Genomic DNA, 19,826 nt, shown 5'->3' on the forward strand with positions numbered 1-19,826 from the left:
TGGAACATACCCTCAAGAGCAGTACACTCATGCTACAGTAGATATTTGGGGGGGAGTTGGAAAACTAAGTTCAAAAGACACAAGGCTGTAGTAGTAAGGCTCTGCCAGCTGCCTCCTCTCTGGAGGCTGAGCTTGCAAAAGTAGGTTAGCTGCACTCTTTCACAAGCTACAATAAATTTATTACCCCCCTGAGTAATAAGGAAGCACTTGAATTATTCAAGTTGTCTATGGCACTATGCTTTTTTGATCTTTTCATGGAATAAGGCCACTTCAGACCATGTCTTACTCAAGACTAAGTACATAACAATAAATCAGTAGTGAGAGTAAGGACTGTGATATATAACAGAGGTTGTTCTTTTAATTTGAAATTTTAATATAACAGGCACATGAAGTCCGTAGCTCCCAGACATTCCCCATTTTTTTACATCCTTTCAACTAATTAAAGGTATGTGATCTACTCCCACCAAAGAGATGTAAAAGACAAAAAAAGATATCAGAGGTTTGTTGTTTGTCTAGGTAATTCTTTGACTTGCACCAGTACTTTAACTATGAAATGACTCACCAAAGATCAAACAATTCAAAAACACACACTACCTGCATCTTCACTAGACGTGTATGAGACACTGAAGCCTCTGGTTGCATGGGACATATCTGTCACCAAAATTACTTTCATTGTGTTTCCAGAGGATTTCACCTCAGTGCCTGGATTTACCTCACCACACAGCTTGGCCAGCTGGGGAGAGTTCTGTCTGAGGCCATTGTAAACCTGTTGGGTGAAAATAAACTCTTATGAGATCAAAATACAGTCTTATGAGCATGTTCTGTATCAATTAACAGTGCTTCACATCTTTAATACAAGGTTCATTGATGTCCATCACAGCAGGTTAGTTCCCAGATCTACTCAAGACACTGAACAAACTTCCATTGCCTTGAGTAGATGAGGCTCTGAAGTAAAACATCAAAAATACCTTGCTTATTTTGGCAAAACACAAATATATGCCCTCTCTCTCTTTCTTTCTTTCTTTCTTTTTTTTTAAAAGAAATTGAAACAGTTTTATTTGGAAAAATACTGTATTTTAGCTCAATATTTATATCTTCAATCACTTCATAATGTCAGCTGCTGATCATATTCATTCCGTTTCAAACAATCATCTTTGTAGTCTTGCTAAAGCCAACATCAGCTTTATCAAAAATCTCCTCCAAAATATTTGGTGCTGGTGGGTATTTTTGATTAGTTCAAACATTTCACTTTCTGATGAACCAGATGTATTTTGCAGTTTCTTTCATACAGCCTTTAGCCTAGGAGTTAATTTCCTTCTTTCTACTACTATCTCAGCAGTGCAAGCGAGGCAGAAGTGAAGCTTCCCACTGAGATTTGGAATACATTAAAGTGCTGAAGGCACAAAAGCTGGCAGGACAGAGCTTCCTTTAAGAGATCATTACTTCATTAATCAATAAAAAGCCAGCTCCCCACGGTTTGTCTAAAGCATCTGTGAAAGAAAACAAGGGGAAGATCATCTACAAATCACAAGGGAGAGCTACTTCCCCCCCCCAGTTTTGCATGGGCTAATTTCTGATGATACTGAAGCTACTTCTTGTGTTTGCACTGCTAATCTGAACAAATAGGAAACTAAACTAGATCTTCCATTCTTGCAATTTTGTAGAGGAATCATATTTTTGAGGCATTTGTACGTCTGACCAGGTCCAGTTCTGTGTGCCAGGTTTGGGGTTTTTTTGTTTTTTTCACTAAATAACCAAAAATCTAAAATAACAATGATAAAATAACCAAAATCTATCTTTTAGGAGATGGGGGCAATAAATAGGTAGAATTTCCTGGGGTTTCCCTTTCTTTCTTTCAGAATATGCAAGGTCCAACGCAGTAGCAGCTGTTTGTTTCAATCTCTGGTTTTCTCTCTTTCTTTTCTTTTTTAAATTGACATCAGTAAGTAACAACAGCAGTAACAACCTCCAAAGTCAAAAGAGACCTGGAAGTGACTGACGGACTTACTGTCCACAGAGAAGAGACATTGAAAGCTTTCAAAAACCCCAGAGCTTTTTTCCATAATAGATAAAGAGCCAATTCCAATTATTTCTTCAAGTCCTCCCCTCTGCCTGGACCACAATTCCAAAATTTCCATACTCTAAAACAAGCAGATGAGTTTAGACGCTCTACAGAGCTAACTTTCTCTCATTTATCTGTTTTCCATGGATTAAATTATGTTTTGTCTTAAAATCAGGTGTAGACCTACAAATGACATTTCAGCTCTATTATGTCCATTAATGCTCCATAAAGGGATTAGGAAGAGCATTTTCTGCCTCCATGCCCAATACTCACAGCCACATAATCTGATGAGCACCTCCAGTGTTCTTCAGTTTTCATATCATTAAAGGTTAGAGTCACACGTCGGCCTTCCTCCACTGTGATCCTCCATTCACACACTCGATTATGTGGGTATAGGTTGGGATAGTTGGGTGAAGTAAATGTTCCAACAGGGGCAGTAAAATCCCCACCGCATTCTGAAATACGCAAATATTGGGACACTTCTTAAAGCATTGCTTATAGAGTTATAGCAAAAAAACATTGATAATGCAAGAAAAAGAGATCCTGAGAGGTTGCTTTGATGTGCCTATCCTGTCCATATGTTTATCTAAACAGCTAAGTTCCTGCCAGTCTTTATCACTTAGCCATAAATGTAGTTGAATATTAATTAACCATAGCAGCTCCTTTTAGTCTAATTATTAATATTCCCTTCTCTGAAGGGCTCATGCCAGGCTTCAGAAGCCTGAGTGACCCACAGGCTTTGATGTCAAGTGATACAAGCCTCTAACTGTGGCAGGACTGAGACATTTCTGCCTTTCAGATCACTGGGCAGAGCTACACAGAACGAGCAGGGTCTTAAAGTGGGTGTTGATGAAGGATGTCTTTTTTCTCTGCTGGTTAACAGAGGTAGAGAAAAACTTTCAGGGATTTTAAGCAACACTTTTTCAGTACAGTTATTTTGTGGTTTTCCTATCTTTGTTATGCATATCAAATTGTGCTCTGAGGAAAGAACACGAAAAGTCTTGGGTATAGAGTGCGTTTTTCTTCTGAGACTAATGGTATAAATTTACCAGCTTACAGTTAGTTTCCTTTTAAAATATAGAGATACAGTTTAATGGAGTGCAGTGGGAGATTTAGTCCCTTTCCTCACCCTCACAGACTCCTGCAAAATAGTCTAATCTGTGTATCCACCTGCATTAAATTTTTACTAATACAGTTTCTCTTCTATGGTTGCATAGCAGGGTCCTGGAAGTGGAATAACATTCTTTTGGAGTTTGTTTCCCCGTCTGTTATTTTATTGCAGAAGCGAACACAAAGAATAAGGAAGCTTTCAGCTGAGCTTTTAAATGAGCTGGAAGGAGTTAAGAAGGGTTGGCAGGAGATTTTTCAAGACCACTACCACAAATAATTTCTTAAAAAGTAGCCATATTTTGGCAGGACAAGCATTGCATGGGCACTAAAGAATGTGAAAGAGAAGTGTAATGCATGAGGTCTATGGCCTTAGTCCTGCTCAGAGCAGCCATTTGAAGTCATTGTGCTCAGGACAAGAGGCAATGGGCACAAAATGAAACACAAGAAATTCCATCTGAACGTATGAAAACACTTTTCACTATGAGGGTTGTTGAACACTGGAATAGGTTTTCCAGAGAGGTTTTGGAGTCTCTATCCCTGGAGACAGTAAAAACCTGACTAGCCACAGTCCTGGGCAACTTCCTCTACTTGGCCCTGCTTGAGCAGGGGGTTGGACTACCTCATCTCCAGAGGTCCCTTCCAACCTCAATGTCTCTGCATTTCTGGGATTCTGCTTGAAACCTATTGGTTAAAAACTGTTGGGTTTATAGAGATTTAAGAATACCACTCACCTCAGAGGGACAGAATAACATAAAGGAAAATCACAGCACTTCTTTACCTGCCTCCTCATCAAGAGGGATGTGGGGAGGGTATGTTAGGACATCCCTGGACTGATTGCTGGAGAGAAAAGGTGTGGAAGAGTGTGCTTCATTGTGTGAGACCTACCACTGATGGCAACAAGCATTACAGTGGGAGACTGCTTGCGTCTCAAAGTTTCAGACTGGCTAAGTAGTGATCAGAGAGCTCTATTCATACTTCCCCCAGAGTTTAAATTTAAGAGCAGATACACACGACTCCAAGAATAAGTGATCTACAATATATGCTGTATTAGTGCAATTATAGTCTGTGGTATATGTTGCTTCCCTGAAAGTAACTTGCAGTCTTACAAATCCCACCTTCAGTACTAGAATCAAAGCGCAGTCTGAATCCTCCGGCATTGACTGATCCATCAGTGACAAACTTGACATAAGCAAAACTGTCAGAGGTGTCCACAGCATCAGGGAGAGTATTACCACAGTACCTGCCCAACAAATTTCCTGCAAAAATCAAATACAGGAAGACAATTTTATATCAATATATTATTTATAGTTATATTGAAAGATCACTTCCCAATTTAACCGGACAGGCAGGAATAAACTAGTAGAATCAAGTTCTTGCTGGGAAATAGAAGGGTTTTCTTTGCCTTTGCTTCAGCAAGCAAGGCAGACAGAAGCAAATACTGTACATTGAAAATGCTCACTTTATACCCAAAGGGAAATGCTTTCAGGAACCTCTGGTGAGGTTTCATAGTAATACTAGGGAAGGTAAGACAAACACTGAAATAATTCTCGGACCAGAAGCGTTGTATTCTCGGATCTCCACAAAGTCATTTGTGCACTCGGAAGAATTTTGAATATCCAGGCCTTCCAGTCTGATAGTCAGATAGTGGCCCCTGGGACCCTGCAGAAACCATTCACACAGCAGGTTGTCTTGATAATGAAGCTCAGGATACCCCATGCTTTCAATGATGCCAGTTTGTCCTATCACTGTCCCGCCACAGGGAGCTGCAAAAGGAAAAACATTGCTTGGTTGACTGAAGGACCTCACAGAGATGACCTTTCTCCTAAACAAGACTTAAAGCTAAGGCACAACTGACTTGTTCTCTAACTGTGATAATAAAACAGGAATTGCCTTCCAGTTAAAGATCTTCCACATTCTCCTTATAATTCAACCAGTCCTAGTTTGTTGTGGTGTTCTTTTTTTTTTTTTTCCACACACCCCCTCACATTGCAAGCAGCCCTTCCTCTCTATCACATCTTTTATTAATTTGAATAAACTCACAGATTTCAAGGTCTATATCTAATCTCTACCCATGGCCATATTTACCAGAAAATCTTGGAAAGCTTTCTCAGATAATTATATGGAAATTTAGTTTATTAAATGTGGATCTAAATTTTTGATGACTGACAAAAGTTGACTGCTTGTTTGGGCCTACAGCTATGGTTCAGACTCCTTTTTCCTGCAGTCCCTTCCTGTTCACATCCACTCCTTGTGATGCCTTGGTAAGGGATCATTGCACAATTCAGGAAACAGCTATTTATTTTTAATTTTCTCTCTCTGAAAACTCATTTCTCCATGGTACCTGCAAACATAAGTTCATAATACTAAGACTTACAGCAAATAATATTCCCAAGTGGAATTTATTAGATTTTACAGTGTATTCTGTGTGTCTGCTAGTTACAATCTTTTTGTGGCAATAACAGTTCTGTTCATGCTGTCTGCTCTTCTGAGTGATTAGTCCTTTGTTCTAGGATGACTGGCATGCACCTGAGATACTGTAAATCTGTTATGGATAAATATAAATTGTGGCTTCATATACTAACAATATTTTATTGCAAGTTGCTTCGGTTTTCCCATTGCTAAATATAACAGCATGCTATATTGGTTTAAGTGTTTGAGACCTAACTCAGTCAGCAAAATTCTGTGTAAAGCAATATAGTCCACTACTTTGCCTTTGAGAAATTAACAGTCCTAGACTTTCCTATATGAATGATACTAACATAAGAGATGCAATTCTTTGAAGATTATTAACACTGTCAAAACCAAAAAAGTAGTATATTTCTGAATCTGATCAAAGACTTTTTTTTTATTTAATTTTAAAACTTTGCTAGTGCTTTCTAATCCTGTTTTTGCAGCTTGAGAGCAAATAATTTTAATGTATTTCTTTTCCCAGCTGACAAATAATGTTTCTTACTGTTCGTTCCTTTTTCAGTCCATTGTTGTGCTGCCCCTGTTTAGCAGCATTGTTATTATAGATTGATTAACTTTTACATAGAGAAGCTCCTAATTTGTTCTTCTCCTGCCAACTCTCAGCTGATCTTTGCATTTCCCTTCAGGATCCTGCTCATGAAAGTGACACTAATTTTGCATGCTGAAAATGAAATCATGTTACATGACTTTATCCACATCAACCTTTTTTTCTACTGCCCCTTTGATAATTGTCTTTGACAAGAGGTTATTCAGTCTTTGTTTCCACTGCTGCAGATCTATGAACACTTTCCTATTCCTGTGTCCATAATTTTCACCTCTTGCTAGGTGCGGAACATGCTGCTGTTAACCCTTATGATGATTCTGATGCCTTAGTTTTAACACTAGTTGAAAGAGGCACATATCTGTCAGTCCACCTCGTATGCATGATTTAAGCCCTATTACAAAAGCCTGACACTTGAGACCAAAATCTTCTCTAAAATCAGACAAATTGATAAATGCAAGCATTACCGATGGAGTATTTAGCATTGAATCCCACGTATGTGGCACTGCTGTCAGACCTGAACCTCAGGTACATGACAGCTCCTGAGGATCTTTGCGAGCCTGGCATCAAACTTCCACACAGCTTGGCAATGAGGGGCGCAGTGGAGTCGGCGCCGTTGCGTAGCTCTAGGTAACTGGAAGTGCAGCTAGGAAAGGAGAGAATTTTCTGTTCAATGTATAGCAGTAATGGTTTAAAATCACTTCAGTATGTGCACAAAGCCATGAAGCTGTAGTGAATTAGATCAGTTTCCATGCAGTGTGACAAGAACAGAATCAACACATTCATAATCAATGATAGTTATGTAATATTTATATCAAAAGAAGTGCTAGAGACATTGAGAAAGATTCATCCCAAATCCAGTCTATGATCAGATCAGATCTGACAGAAGCAAAGCAAGTCAGCAAGTCCTGGGGAGGAGGAGTATGAACAGCACTGATAAAGTAGTTGTGACCATCTTTAACATATTTTTTCTAGCAGCATTCAGATTTGGCAGATATTCCCTATTAAGTCTCATTGATGACTGTTGAATTAAGGAACAGACATAAGACAGATGAAGGGAATAAAAATTCAAATCTGGGGGCTTACTTAGGTCAGCATAGAAGGACCCAAGATATATTAAATAACAGCTTTGCCTTCAGAATGGTGCAGTGTTCTGGGAAGCCAGAGAGAAAGGACACCTTTGGGGTTGTCCATCCTGCACCATTTTTTCTGGACATGGTCTCACAGGTGAGGCTCACCTTTGCCATAGAGTGGTTCAGCCCCAAATCAATGAGGTTACATCAGCTGGAAACTAGGCCTTGTTTTATGCCTCAGGCAGGGGGTGCAAAACATGTAGACCTATTGCAAATCAGCAGACAGGCAATGGAGGAGGGACACAAATTGTTGTAGTGGTAACCCACTGGATTTAAAAGGGCCTGAGAGTCAAAATGACTGAAAATCTGAATATGAAAGGATTAGAGGGCACAGATTTTACAGAAAGCACCTTTCTACCATGGATGCTTCCTCTCTGTCTGTTGTATTAATTTCTGTCATGCACTGCAAAGTCCTAGGAAGGTATACCAGCAGCCTGATAGCTTCAGTGATCTCTCTCAAAAATCTCCTAACCACTTTTGATTGTATATCTGTAAGTGTGCTCTGGGAGGAATTAGAGAAAGTAACAGGGAAAGAGGAACCAGAATGGAATCTCTGAAGAAACACAGGCAAAATAATGTGGATGTATACTTTGATGAAGGTTCAATGTAAAACTGATCTTCAAATTGCAGCTCTACTGCATGTCCATTAGGAGCAGTTATGGTCCAGACACAGTCAGCATGCTGGGGATAATTGCTTGGATAGTTGGGGGAAGAAATATATCCACTGGGGTTGAAATCATTGATATAAATATTTCCTCCACAAGCTGGGAAAGAAAAGATCACCAATCAAAACCAACAGGTTAAGGAAATGGGTGAGGCATCAAAAATATGAGTTATCACTATATTCCAAGACAATTTCCTTTCAGTGTCATATAGTTACAACAAAAACAAATGCATTTTACTGCTTACTGTGGGAAAACATTTTAATGCAGAAGAATCCTATGTTCCTGTGCTCCTGCTTACCCAGCCCTCCCCATTTCCAAATGTTCAGGGCCCTGAATTAAATTGCTATTAGTTCTTCCTTGGATTGCTTCTAAACTGAGCAGGTAACATATTGCTTGGCTTGTTCCTACCCCAGTTCCCAAGAGCTAGAAAGCCTACAAGTCAGACCCATCAATGCTTCTGTGAATCATTTCCCACTTCTGCTTTCCAAAAATTAAAATGTCTGTTTGAGACACTAATGAATGTGTGAAGAATACCAGTCAGAGCAAACATGAGGATTTGTTCAGGTCCTTTATCCTACAAAAATATCTTTATTTTGACCAGAACCTTTCTGTCAAAACCCCCCACTATGTTCCAGCAATACTGGTTTAACACAGGGGTTTAGTCAAGTTTTATAAATTGAAGTGGTAGAAATACTATTGTACAGCTTCACCCATTCCCTTCATGAATTCCCTACAGTAATGCTAAGAATGATTCTTTGTCGCAGTGGAGAAAAGTAGGCAGAAAACAAGCACTTAAAAATTTGAGTAGATTGACAGGTTGCCTTAGTTGTGTTTAGTTATATTGTTTAGCAGGAGGTCTCCTGGTGCCCCAAGTGGCATGTGCGTTAATACAGTGGAACAACTGCAAATGCCAAGTCCCTGATTTACACTTGGGAACCGAGTCTCCATTTTTTTCATTCTGTCAAGAAATGTTATCTCTGGCAGGGAATGTTATTTTCTCAGCTAAGAGTAAAACTTGTGAGAAATCTTACCACCTTTCTAGACACATTAGCTTAAATCATTCCTGACATCATTTAGCACTTGCACTGAGTACTATATGTTCAAAATAATGTTCTTGTTTCCAGGTATTTTTTCATTTCCTGTATGAATTTTTAATACCTCTTCCTACCTATAGATGCTACTTCCCTGCTAAAGTGTTCCCCATAAGTTTTTTTTAAACTTTAATGTCTCCAGGTTCCATGACCTGGAGCTGTCTGTCTTTGAAAAGGAGAAATTTGATAGTACAATGAGAAGTCATGCACTAAAGAAGGAAACAGGACGTTTTTGCAGACATCTGATTTTACCAGGGTTGGGACTTATAACAAAACCTCCTTTAAGAGGACAAACTCCAAGTTATATCCATTGAGTGGCAGAATTTAAGTTTATTTCCTAGACTTACCTAGACTCTTAGCCTCGTATTTCAGTTTGAATCCTTGACCCTCATTCCTGCTGTCAGAAATGAAGTGAACAAACAGCTGATTGTCTGTGGTGTACATGGTAGAGATGGGGCTGCTTCCACAAAACCGTCCATTCCCTCTTCCGGACACCAAAGGTGGGGCAGCATTATCTAACCCATTCTTCAGCTAGATGAGAAATTGCTAATGTCACTCAAGCAAACAGCCCTGGAATGTAAACCTTGAGCACACACCATCTTAATGCTTCCAGCCGTGGGGGAAAACAATAACCTAGTGATTAATTAATACACAGCAATAAATAAGAGTGAGAGAGAGAAAAAATCTCTGTGATATTTCTCTTTGGTATTTCCACCCCCTGACAACCTGGGCCACCTTACTGACACTGAAATCAATAAGATTCAATAGCTTTAATAGCTTTTTAAGATTTGGTGACTTAGCCAATAACCTCACCTCTACATAATCTCCAAGGCTGCAGGAAGTATCCTCACTCTTAACCTGGAAAGGCTGTTCAAAATCGACAGCAATGATAAATCCAGAGGTTACCACTACATGCCAGGAACAATTCAGATTTGGAGCATAGTCCTGAGGGTAGTTGGGGGATGTTATCACACCCCTGCCTGTGTGCAGATAGCCTCCGCAACCTGAGAAAAAAGAGTTGAAGCAAGGAAAAAAATATTAGCATCAACTATTCACATATTCATTTAGAGAAAAACCCTATCTCTAAAAGGAAGGTGTGATAGTTAAAAGCAAATGGTGAAGCAAGTGTATGAAGAGTTGAGGGGCATAAAGCAATGCACACAATGAATGATCTACCAAACACAAGCTAGTAGATTGCAAGATGACACACACCAAACGTCTTGACAATGAGACTCTGTTCTCAGAATTAACAGACGAGTAAGCAGGCAGCTATGCCAAGGACCTCCCATGGCATGAGCATATTGTTACACTGTCTGAGTATACATTGCTTCTAGCCGTGGACCAAACCACCATCACTTATTCAAGTTGCCAGTCAGAAAAACTTCCCCTGGCTGTCCATTGTTATCATAACACCTTCCTTGGTGCCTCAACCCATTCAGGAATCTGTTATCATACCTGGGTGCATGTGGGAGGAGTGCCACTGGAAACCGCTGACATTCCTGCTGGAACTTACACAGCTTTCTGCATCTGTCTCTGTCTGTTTTGTGCCTATGCTTTGCATCATTTATTTCCCTCTCTTAGTTGGGCATGCTTTCACCCTTCAGCTGAGCTGTTATAAACTTAGGCATACACTTTTCTTACTTCTGAAAAGTGACTGGTCTGGTTGAATCATGCTTTCTTGTATTATATTGTTAGGAAAATAGCAAATTTTACCTTTGCAGAGTCAGACATTCATTAATGAATATTCATGAGGTGAATAATCATTGTGCGATTAATTAGCTAGACTGTAGACACCTGTTAAAAATGCGAGAGTCTTTTCTTTCCTTACCCCACTGTTAGCAGCAAGGCAGACATTTATCTGGGAGAGAAGAGAAACAAACCTTACTTTTGTGATAAGAGGCATTAAACCCAGCTCCAGTGACGCTTGCATCTGACGTGAAGTGGATGAACATTGCCTCTCCAGTTGATCTTATTGGTCCAGGAGGTTCTCGTCCACACAGGGTAGCCAGCACTGGAGAAAGACTAGTGTCTCCTGAGATCAAAAGAAGACATGTCAATGTTAAATGCAAATCAGTTCACATGTGCCTGCTGGTTGCCGTGGCTCACCCTTTCAGGCAGGTGCTTTTCAAGATCTGACAGATTTAGAAATATTTTTATAAACCAGAAAATATTTTGCTAGACTTTGCTAGTTTTATTTTGTCTAGCAGAACATCTCAGCATAGAGGAAGAATACTGATTTAGAGCATGTTCCCATTGCTATCTAGATTGCTTAAACTCAACGGACATGAGAATTCCAGGTACTGGGATCTTGGGTATCTATTGCATGCTATTGAGGTAGGGCAAGATTGGCTCCTCACCATCTTGGATAATAAGTTTGTCATAGTTGCATGAGCTGTGAGATTCTATGTCTAAGGCCAGGATATTGAACTCCACAGTGGATCCAGGCGCTCTGATAAGCCACACACAGTCAGCAAAATTTCTGTAATTCATGGGCCAGCCTGGTGAGAAGAGGTATGAAGGTGTTTCTTCAGTTGTTACAGTCCCTCCGCATGCACCTGTCATGTACAAGAAGACAAAAATTACAGCATCCTCTTTTTAAACTGAACACTTCCCTAGTAAAATTTAAGATGACAGTCCTATAATTAAGCACAATGGGGACACAGTGATGATGTGTGTAGTCACAGGAATGCTTTTCTTCAGTTTGGACTGAGAGTACAAAACCTGAAAATCCTGACCTATAAGGATGTTCCTGTGCTACCTGGTGCAGCAATGATATGACCTATTTTACCATGAGGAATATCTAGCAAAAGAGCTAAAAGCATCTACCGCAGTTTCACACAGGTTGCATATCAGAAAGGAATGGTGCACACATAACCAATAATACATAAACAATTTAGACCCTCTTGAAACGGAAGTTCTTTTCTTTCTCCACTCTCAATGTCTCAGCTATATGTTTAGATCAAGATGGAGTCCTTGCAGGGATATCTAGTGGCTCAGTACTCTCCCAGAAATAAACCCTTTACATACTGCTACTATCCTGCAGAGACCCAGGGATTTCCTCTGTCCCCGGAAATCTGCCTTCAGATTTAGAAAGAAGACATTGCAGTATATCCTAGTTAGTCTTAACTTTCTTTTGTTGAACTTGCTCAGAGGATATCAATGGTACAAGAAGCATATTCCCTCTCTTTCCAGGAGCTATTTGTCAGAGGTACAGGATCATACTGAGCATATTCTCTTTATTTACGAACATGAGATGCATTATAGTGAAAGATTTTATATCACAATGGCCAGTGATTTAAGAATGGTATTTCAAGAGGGACACTTTTTCATGAAAGCATATAAAATGTTTAGTTTTCATGAAATACCTGTGTAAAGAAAAAAGTCCCTCTACCAACACGCTTATTTTTAAAACACTGTAAAACAGTATATCTGGGAGTCCCTAGAAATTTTTTAAAAAAGCTATTAAAATGCCTAATTAAAATGTCAATGAAAGCTTTCTCTCTGTTAATAGCTAGGGCTTTCTCTTGTGGGGAAGTTGTTGGTTTGATTTTTTTAAGTAAAGCTCAGTATATCACTGGCTATATCACTTTTAACCACGCAACCCACTGAAAACCCACCTCTGGCAATGGTGCGTGTACCAGCAGAAGCATCCACTGCATACCACTCCAAAAGAAAGCCTTTTCCAGTCACAGACGAATCTGACTGGAACTGGATTGTCATTGAACTGCCAGAGGATGCAAAAGAAGCGGAGTCTGCACCACAGTACGTTGCAATAGGACGAGAATGAATGGTGGGCCCATCGTAAACCTGCAGAGGGAAGGAGAACGCTGCCATTCCTCACACAGGCAGATTTTCATCCGCCCCATACTCAGCAAGTTTCCAAGGAGAAAATTACCCTCTTTAAATGAGTGAGGGATCTTTCAGCAAATCCCAGTTAGAGAGAAGCCTCTCTTACAAAAACGGAAAAAAAATCTCCCTTTCCATTATATACTGTTAATTGTGAAGCTTTTACAGAAGAAGGATCTGTATGGAAGCCATCAAATTCAGCTCATTCCCCATCACAGGGCTGCTCTTTGGGGACATGGACTGGCTTCCCACATTAAAAAAGTCCACTGGTACAATTGTTCCTTGCTGAGGAAAAAACCAACACACTCTGCAGGAAAAAAGGGCATTGTTGTGGGTTTTTTTTCCTTTTTTCCCCCTGAGGAACACATATATTTTAAATTCTATCAGATAAATATGCAATAATATGTTTTTCTTTTTACATATCTATAAGCCACATTCTCAGCTGGTTAAAAGATGCTTCTCTTCTGCCACCTTTCAAACCTATTTGTGTTCTTGTCCTCTTCCCCCCAGCAAAAAATGTCCAGTAGAGAAAGCTAGGAAATATTAAATAAACATTATTACATTGAAGATTTGATCCTTGAGTCAGGTTAAAGGTCAGGCTGATTCACACCCACTGAATGTCTAGCTGATTTAAGAAACTCATTTTTCTTTCAGAGGGACAGACAAAGAAAGGCAGGCTGAGTTAGAAGAAAGAAGATGCCATTAAAATCTGACATGAGATGAAGGAAAAAGTTACATTTCTGGAATTAATAGCAAATTTAGATATCAGTGAATTAATAATAAATTGAATATACTGAATACATTGAAATAGTATTAAATTTCTTTTTCCCAAAGGTGAAAGAAAAGGATAATGAGTGAATCAGCTGGTTAAAAACCAAAACCAAACAAACTAAAAAAGACAAGAAGAGATTTACCTTATTTAACTAAGTAGTTATGTTTAGCTAAGTTCAGAAAGAAGTTGTTGCCTCATTTTGCTTAGCACCACGTGTGCTGTATTTTTTAGCCTGGTAAAAAGGCTAAACTGTATTACAGGAGAGTACAGAAAAAACAATCAGACAGGAGGAGGTACCTTCCTACTGCCAACAGCAAGTTATTGATCCAGAGAACAAAGGAAGTGCAAGTAAAGGATTGTTCCTTGTAGGATTTTAAAATAACCTTATTTTTAGAGGCACTGAGATGTTATTATCGTTGTTGTCCTCAACTGAACCAGCACAGAGCAAAGTTCTAGCTGGTATCTGACCTGAAATTCTTGATTTTGAAATTTGTGGACTTATTTTTAATAAGTTTCAAACGTACAGATTTGAAATACTGTTAGGGAGCCAGAGAGTATGTAACCCTTCCTATAGCTAATAATTATTGGAAAGATGACATAGCAAAACCAATAAGCCACTCCAGATCCTCGGAAATTCTTCCTATTCCTCTTATAGGTTTCTCTATTTATCATTTTTATCAAAGTTAATTGAAATAAAGTAACTTCTCACAATGAAATCACCTTTAGCTTGTCATAACGGCATCTGTGATGATTTTCAATATCCATCTGCAGGATATGGCCATGGATAACTTGTGAAGCATTAACACTTATTCGCCACTGATAATTGGAATTGTGAGGGTAACTTCTGGGCCAGTGTGGTGAAGCTATTTGTCCTCTGTTTCCCACAATGTCATTTCCATATACTGAAAAACAAGAAAGACAAAACTAATGCCTCTAATTCACATAGATTAAATGAAGCATTGGGGCCCAGCTGGGAATATAGCTTTAATTTCAGCCCATCTGACTTAATTTACTTAGGACTAGACAGCACTGTGAGGCATAGACTTGTGTTTCAAACAGTCCTAGGATGCACATCTAATTATTTTCTTCTTGTGTGGGATGCAGTGTGCCCTTATCTGAGGGAAATTACCCATGTGGCTCTACATGTAGGAAAGGTGGGAAGATGGCACATCTAAATTCCCCCCTGACTCTGCCTACTTCATGTTCATTTCTTCTCAAGAAGCATTAAATAATAAAATATTTTTTTTTTAAATGCCTTTGTGTGTTCTGGTGAAAAATTGTTCTGATTTGATTGAGCTCTGAACTATTGATAATTCCTTTTGAAAATGAGTAGTAAAAGTCTCAAGTAAGGAAAATTAGTAGAAGTTTAGCTTGCATATCAGAATGGCTGGGGATGTTTAGCTTCAGCTATCTGTTCATGCAGCAAGTCAGACTGATGTTTGCAATGGTCCCTTGAAATTTTAGATCTATAAACTGGCATCGTTTTCTTTTCTTCTAATTCTGCTCCCTGGTTGATGGCATCTAGATCCAAAGCAGAACATGGACACTGTCATACTCAAAAAGCAAAATGGAAAGCTGGGAAAGTGATGTTTTTTTCTTAATTTATCAATTGCCTAATAAAAGGCAACGTAAGCATTAAATACCATTGCTTGCTCTCAGGTAGCAAAGACATATGGTCAGATATTTTTAACTCTAACAGGCTACTGGTAAACTTGGGTTGTCATAGAAGTTTTTACTATATAGCTCTTATTCCTATCTTCACAGCCCAATACTGCTGAAGGAAGAATCTGAAAACCAGGTGATAAACTGTTAGAAAACAGTCAACGAAATAGATGACTTTTTTTTTCTGTAATCCATGGAATTTTTTGCTTCTGGAAGGATAATATGATCAATTTGAAAAAATATTGTCTGTTATGATGATTTAAAAAGATAGAAAGTCATGTATAATTCTTCTGATTATGTTATACTTACATACATAGGAGTTCTGTTCTGACAAGTTTTAGAGCATCCTTTTACATTCAGCAGATATTTTACAAAACATTTTTTAAGTGAATTCACATACTTGCTGACTTCAACAAGCATTTTCTAATAGACTTTACAGGGCCAAATGTTCACATTTTGGAAGTGTTATGAAAGAACAATAGTTTTGAACTAAATAACATTTACTTACAGTGAGAGAATGTGGCCTTGAAGCCAACACCAGTGCCTGAGCTGTCTGAGACAAATTTGACCCACAGGACATATCCAACAGTAGATGTATAATTTGCAGGCAAAGAGTTCCCGCAGAATCGTCCTGCCAGCGTGCCTGTATCATTCTCTTCACGAATCTCCAGGTAATCTTTGGAGCATCCGCTACTATCTTCCACCTGAAATGTTCTGTTTCAACAGCAGTAGAACAGCATTAGCAGGCACATGACTGGCACATACTTCAGAGTTTGCCCCACCAGGTCACAAATCCCCCTGTGGCTGGTATTCTACTGTAACAGTTAATAAGAAGTCAGCAACAAAATGCTCTAGAACCCAGAAGTCACTGATCATCATGTTGGTTCTACAACAACAACCATGAAACACAGCAAGCCCCTGCTATATAAAACAAATTTTTAATATAAGCCCAGGTCAGACTATTTACTGGATGCACATCTATTGGGTGCAGAGAATACTTCTAGCCTTGCAAATCAGTTTGGAATTCCTTCATATATGTTTTATTTCAGTACACTCTCCAGTGAGAAAACAACTTCCAGAGGCCTAGGTTCATTTGTAGTTAACACCTCAGAGCTCAGAAATCCCTTAGAAGTTTCTCCAGAATAAGAAAATATTACTGCTTCTCTGAGTTTCACATAGCTGGGTGCACAAAATAATAATAAGGATTGCTATGAACACTTCTAAACCAATTTTTACCTTAGAAAAGGAATGGGATTTGGAAATAAAATTATAAATTCTAAATTATTGCACCAAGATGAATGCTAAATATATTCTAAAAATCATTATGTTATTCTAAGTGAAGTGCTTTGATTCAATCCATTATACTTTTCAGAAGCAGGCTATAAATATATAGTAAAGATTCCAGAGAGTGCCTCTTATAACCAATGCCCCAAATATTTATGCTTTCTGATTTTCTGACAACTCCTTCCCTTCAGTCCTGAATATAACCATATGTGTTCAGTGTACACGTGCTGTGAAATGGTTCCAACTGCTCATCTGGATATACTTCAGAGTAATTTAAAGCTAAGCCTCAAACTGCAAGACAGGGATTTCTGTTCAGACTGAACTGAAGAAAATTAATGTCTCATGCCAACAAAACTTTATAAACCCCTAATATTAAATTAAATAAAATAAATACTGCTTTCTAACACAATTACTCCATGCTTTCCAGTATTTTCAGCTTGCCTTCCAGCTATGTGTAACTGAAGAAAAAGAGTTTACATCTACTCAGTGTCACTTTATATAACTGAATATATGTTCCACTGATAGTTTCTGCTTCACACTAGATATCTGGTTTGGTTCTGAAAAGTTGTTATTCATTATTTTGTAGCAAATATTTTGGAAAATGTTTTCAGGCTGTAGTACTTTTTCTCTGCTTCAGTGAGCAAAGGAGGAATAGAATGTCCTTTTTATTGAGTTAGTGAATCAGTATGTGCCTAACAAATTGCACCTTATGCAGTCAGCATGTTATTGGGCAAATTTTCCTTTTGCCCTGATTAACTGTAAATGCAGGTTTCAGAATTACTTTTCTTCTGCTAATTCTTGATAAGCTTTGCAAAGGGTCACTGTTCTCTTTCTTGGCAGCAGCCACTGTTTGATGCCAGGAAACGGAGAGGCTCAGAAATTCACATCATGGGTAAGGAACAACCTAACGACCCTGGTAAAGGACTCCACATTGTTCTGTGGATCATGCGTGACTTTCCGGTCAGAAGTCTTCAAAGGAAAGTTACTCTGGTGAAGGGAAAACAAAATTCCTTCAGATACTCTCCTGGCCCCTGTTCTACCTCCACTGCTATAATTGTTGGAGAAATTTAGAAGACTTTAATATCAATTCTAACCCTACAATCTGTGGAGTATCTGCACCATTTATATTACTCCACTACATAATAAATACTACAATGAGTCTTGTAGTAAGAAAATAGTAGGAATTCCCTTTGTAAAGAAAAGGCAGAGCAATGCTAAATTTCCTCTTCTTGTTTATAAGTGAGTGAGAACTGGCTTCTTCAGCATCCCGTGTTGTTCAAACAGTAAACCAACTATTTATATAATACTATATATGCCTTAATATAAGCAATGACTAAGATGGGAGAGCAGTGATTGCAAATTGCCACTAACCACCGCTGTGTTCTCTCTCCAAGTCACTCTAAAAACATGTTTTAGCTTTATCATCTGGTAATTACATTTCCTAATAAACCCAAAGCATCCTTCCTTCAGGTCTGTTAAAGGGCTGAATAATAACCCCTGGCAATGCATTTACATGAAGGACAGCTGGAGACGGTTGCCAGGGGAGCTGAGAATCGTCCAGACACATTCGGTGTTGAGCGGATATGGCTCAGGATAGCCAGGGCTGTTGAAAGCTCCTCTGTCCATGTGGAAAGTACCCCCGCAGGCTGCAACAAGAAGGAGACAGCAAAGGCTTGAGAAGGATAACATAAAAATAAAATACCTTGACAGAGCCAGAGCATTTGCTAATGAAGAAAGTATTTCTCCTTGTCTCCTTGTTCTTTAGCTTGTTGATATACTTGCTGAGACCTTGGCCAAAAAAGAGGAAGGGCAATAGGGGATTTTTAAAGAGGGAATGTCAGAGAGACAAAGAGATACAGGATCTGTTCTTTTTCTTAAAAGTTGGAGGCAAAAGGTAGCAACACCTGCCAGATGGACTTACATGATGATGATGCAGCATAGGTGGCATGGAAGCCCCTGGCAGCAATGTTATTGTTGGAGATGAAGTTCACCACCAAGGCATTACCAAAAGAAGTGATAGGATGTGGTATAGTAGTGCCACAGTAACGGCCTGAAAGAGAACAAGCCAGAGAGAAAAAAAGGAGTGTTAAACATGTAATTACTACTGCTGATTTAACATTTGGGCTTAATGTCTGACAGCAACCAGGAGTAATTGTTGTTGCTTACAATTGCAGTTGTCAGTTCAATCTACATAAAAACGAAATACTCCATTTCATTAGCACAGAACTCAACTTTGGTGGCAATTTTTTTAAACAGAGGAAGGACCTCCTGCACTCCAGGCACCCTAGTCACTGGCTATTCTGTCACTGAGCTCCTTTGTGTTCACTCTATCCAGAAATTGCAGCCTAATTAGGAAAAAAAAAAAATCCCATCAAATATATCTGACAGTAGTTTCCATTTCACTCGGTTTCTGATGAAAAAAACAAGTGACAAATAACAGACCGGTTCTTCTGTAATGGATTGTAAAATGGGGATTAGAAATATGAATCATGATTTAGGAGAAAGGCATCTGACAGCAAAAAGAAAGATAGCAGCTAGTATCCTGGTCGTGTTGCCAAGTGAAAGCCAAGGGTAGGAGACCAAAAAATGATTTCTGCTCTTCATTACAAACCATTTAAATTGCATGCAGCCCCACTCCTGCCAAGGGAGCATGTACAAAAGTACAGTAAGGGAGAGCATAATCAAGCACAGGTATTCTGAATTTCCTGGAAAGGAGTTTGAGGCAACCCTGGGGATGTGAGGGGAGTCAGGACCACCCTGTGTCCTGGGCTCTCTCATGGCTTCCTGGCAGTATAAGCACTGAATTTTGCTGCTCCAGACTGCTGCCACTTGAAGGTGATGACTTGGGACAGAGATGTCAGGAGAAAGCTGTAGAAAATTCAGGAACAAGCAGAAAATCAGACTTTCTGGGGCTTGAGGAAAATCCATTTTCTGCTCCCAGAAATCTGCAGCTTTCTTTACCTATGTTTAGTGTGGACTGTGCTTATGACTGTGGGTTATGTTATGGTTTTGTACAATTAGCTGGGCATTCAGTTTAAACTTAATTGCTTGGTTCCCAATATTGTTCAGCTAAGGAGGAAGGAAAACAAGTCAGAAACAGAAAACATACAGTCAGAGCCTGGGAGGACTGTGCCATTCACGCTGAAGACTTATCCTTCATCCCCAGTCTCCTCTAGCCAGAGTGGCCAAGG

At 39.1% G+C, this 19,826-nt stretch overlaps 1 protein-coding gene across 1 annotated transcript in view; it reads right to left on the reverse strand.

Moving 5' to 3' along the window:
• The window catches only part of CUBN (cubilin (intrinsic factor-cobalamin receptor)), a 148,794-nt gene that overhangs the window by 42,130 nt on the left and 86,838 nt on the right, over positions 1–19,826 (reverse strand). The window contains exons 35-49 of the mRNA XM_010576658.1: positions 18,557–18,685; positions 18,149–18,281; positions 15,860–16,065; positions 14,410–14,591; positions 12,689–12,878; positions 11,429–11,626; positions 10,957–11,103; positions 9,885–10,075; positions 9,419–9,602; positions 7,905–8,079; positions 6,650–6,828; positions 4,726–4,935; positions 4,288–4,428; positions 2,336–2,517; positions 595–766 (exon numbers count right to left, since the gene is read on the reverse strand). Coding sequence (XP_010574960.1) covers positions 595–766; positions 2,336–2,517; positions 4,288–4,428; positions 4,726–4,935; positions 6,650–6,828; positions 7,905–8,079; positions 9,419–9,602; positions 9,885–10,075; positions 10,957–11,103; positions 11,429–11,626; positions 12,689–12,878; positions 14,410–14,591; positions 15,860–16,065; positions 18,149–18,281; positions 18,557–18,685 — 2,619 coding nt within the window. The remainder of the gene's footprint in view (positions 1–594; positions 767–2,335; positions 2,518–4,287; positions 4,429–4,725; positions 4,936–6,649; positions 6,829–7,904; positions 8,080–9,418; positions 9,603–9,884; positions 10,076–10,956; positions 11,104–11,428; positions 11,627–12,688; positions 12,879–14,409; positions 14,592–15,859; positions 16,066–18,148; positions 18,282–18,556; positions 18,686–19,826) is intronic.

The sequence above is a fragment of the Haliaeetus leucocephalus genome, unplaced genomic scaffold (genome assembly GCF_000737465.1).
Source record: "Haliaeetus leucocephalus isolate CR32 unplaced genomic scaffold, Haliaeetus_leucocephalus-4.0 Scaffold0, whole genome shotgun sequence".
NCBI lineage: Eukaryota > Metazoa > Chordata > Aves > Accipitriformes > Accipitridae > Haliaeetus > Haliaeetus leucocephalus.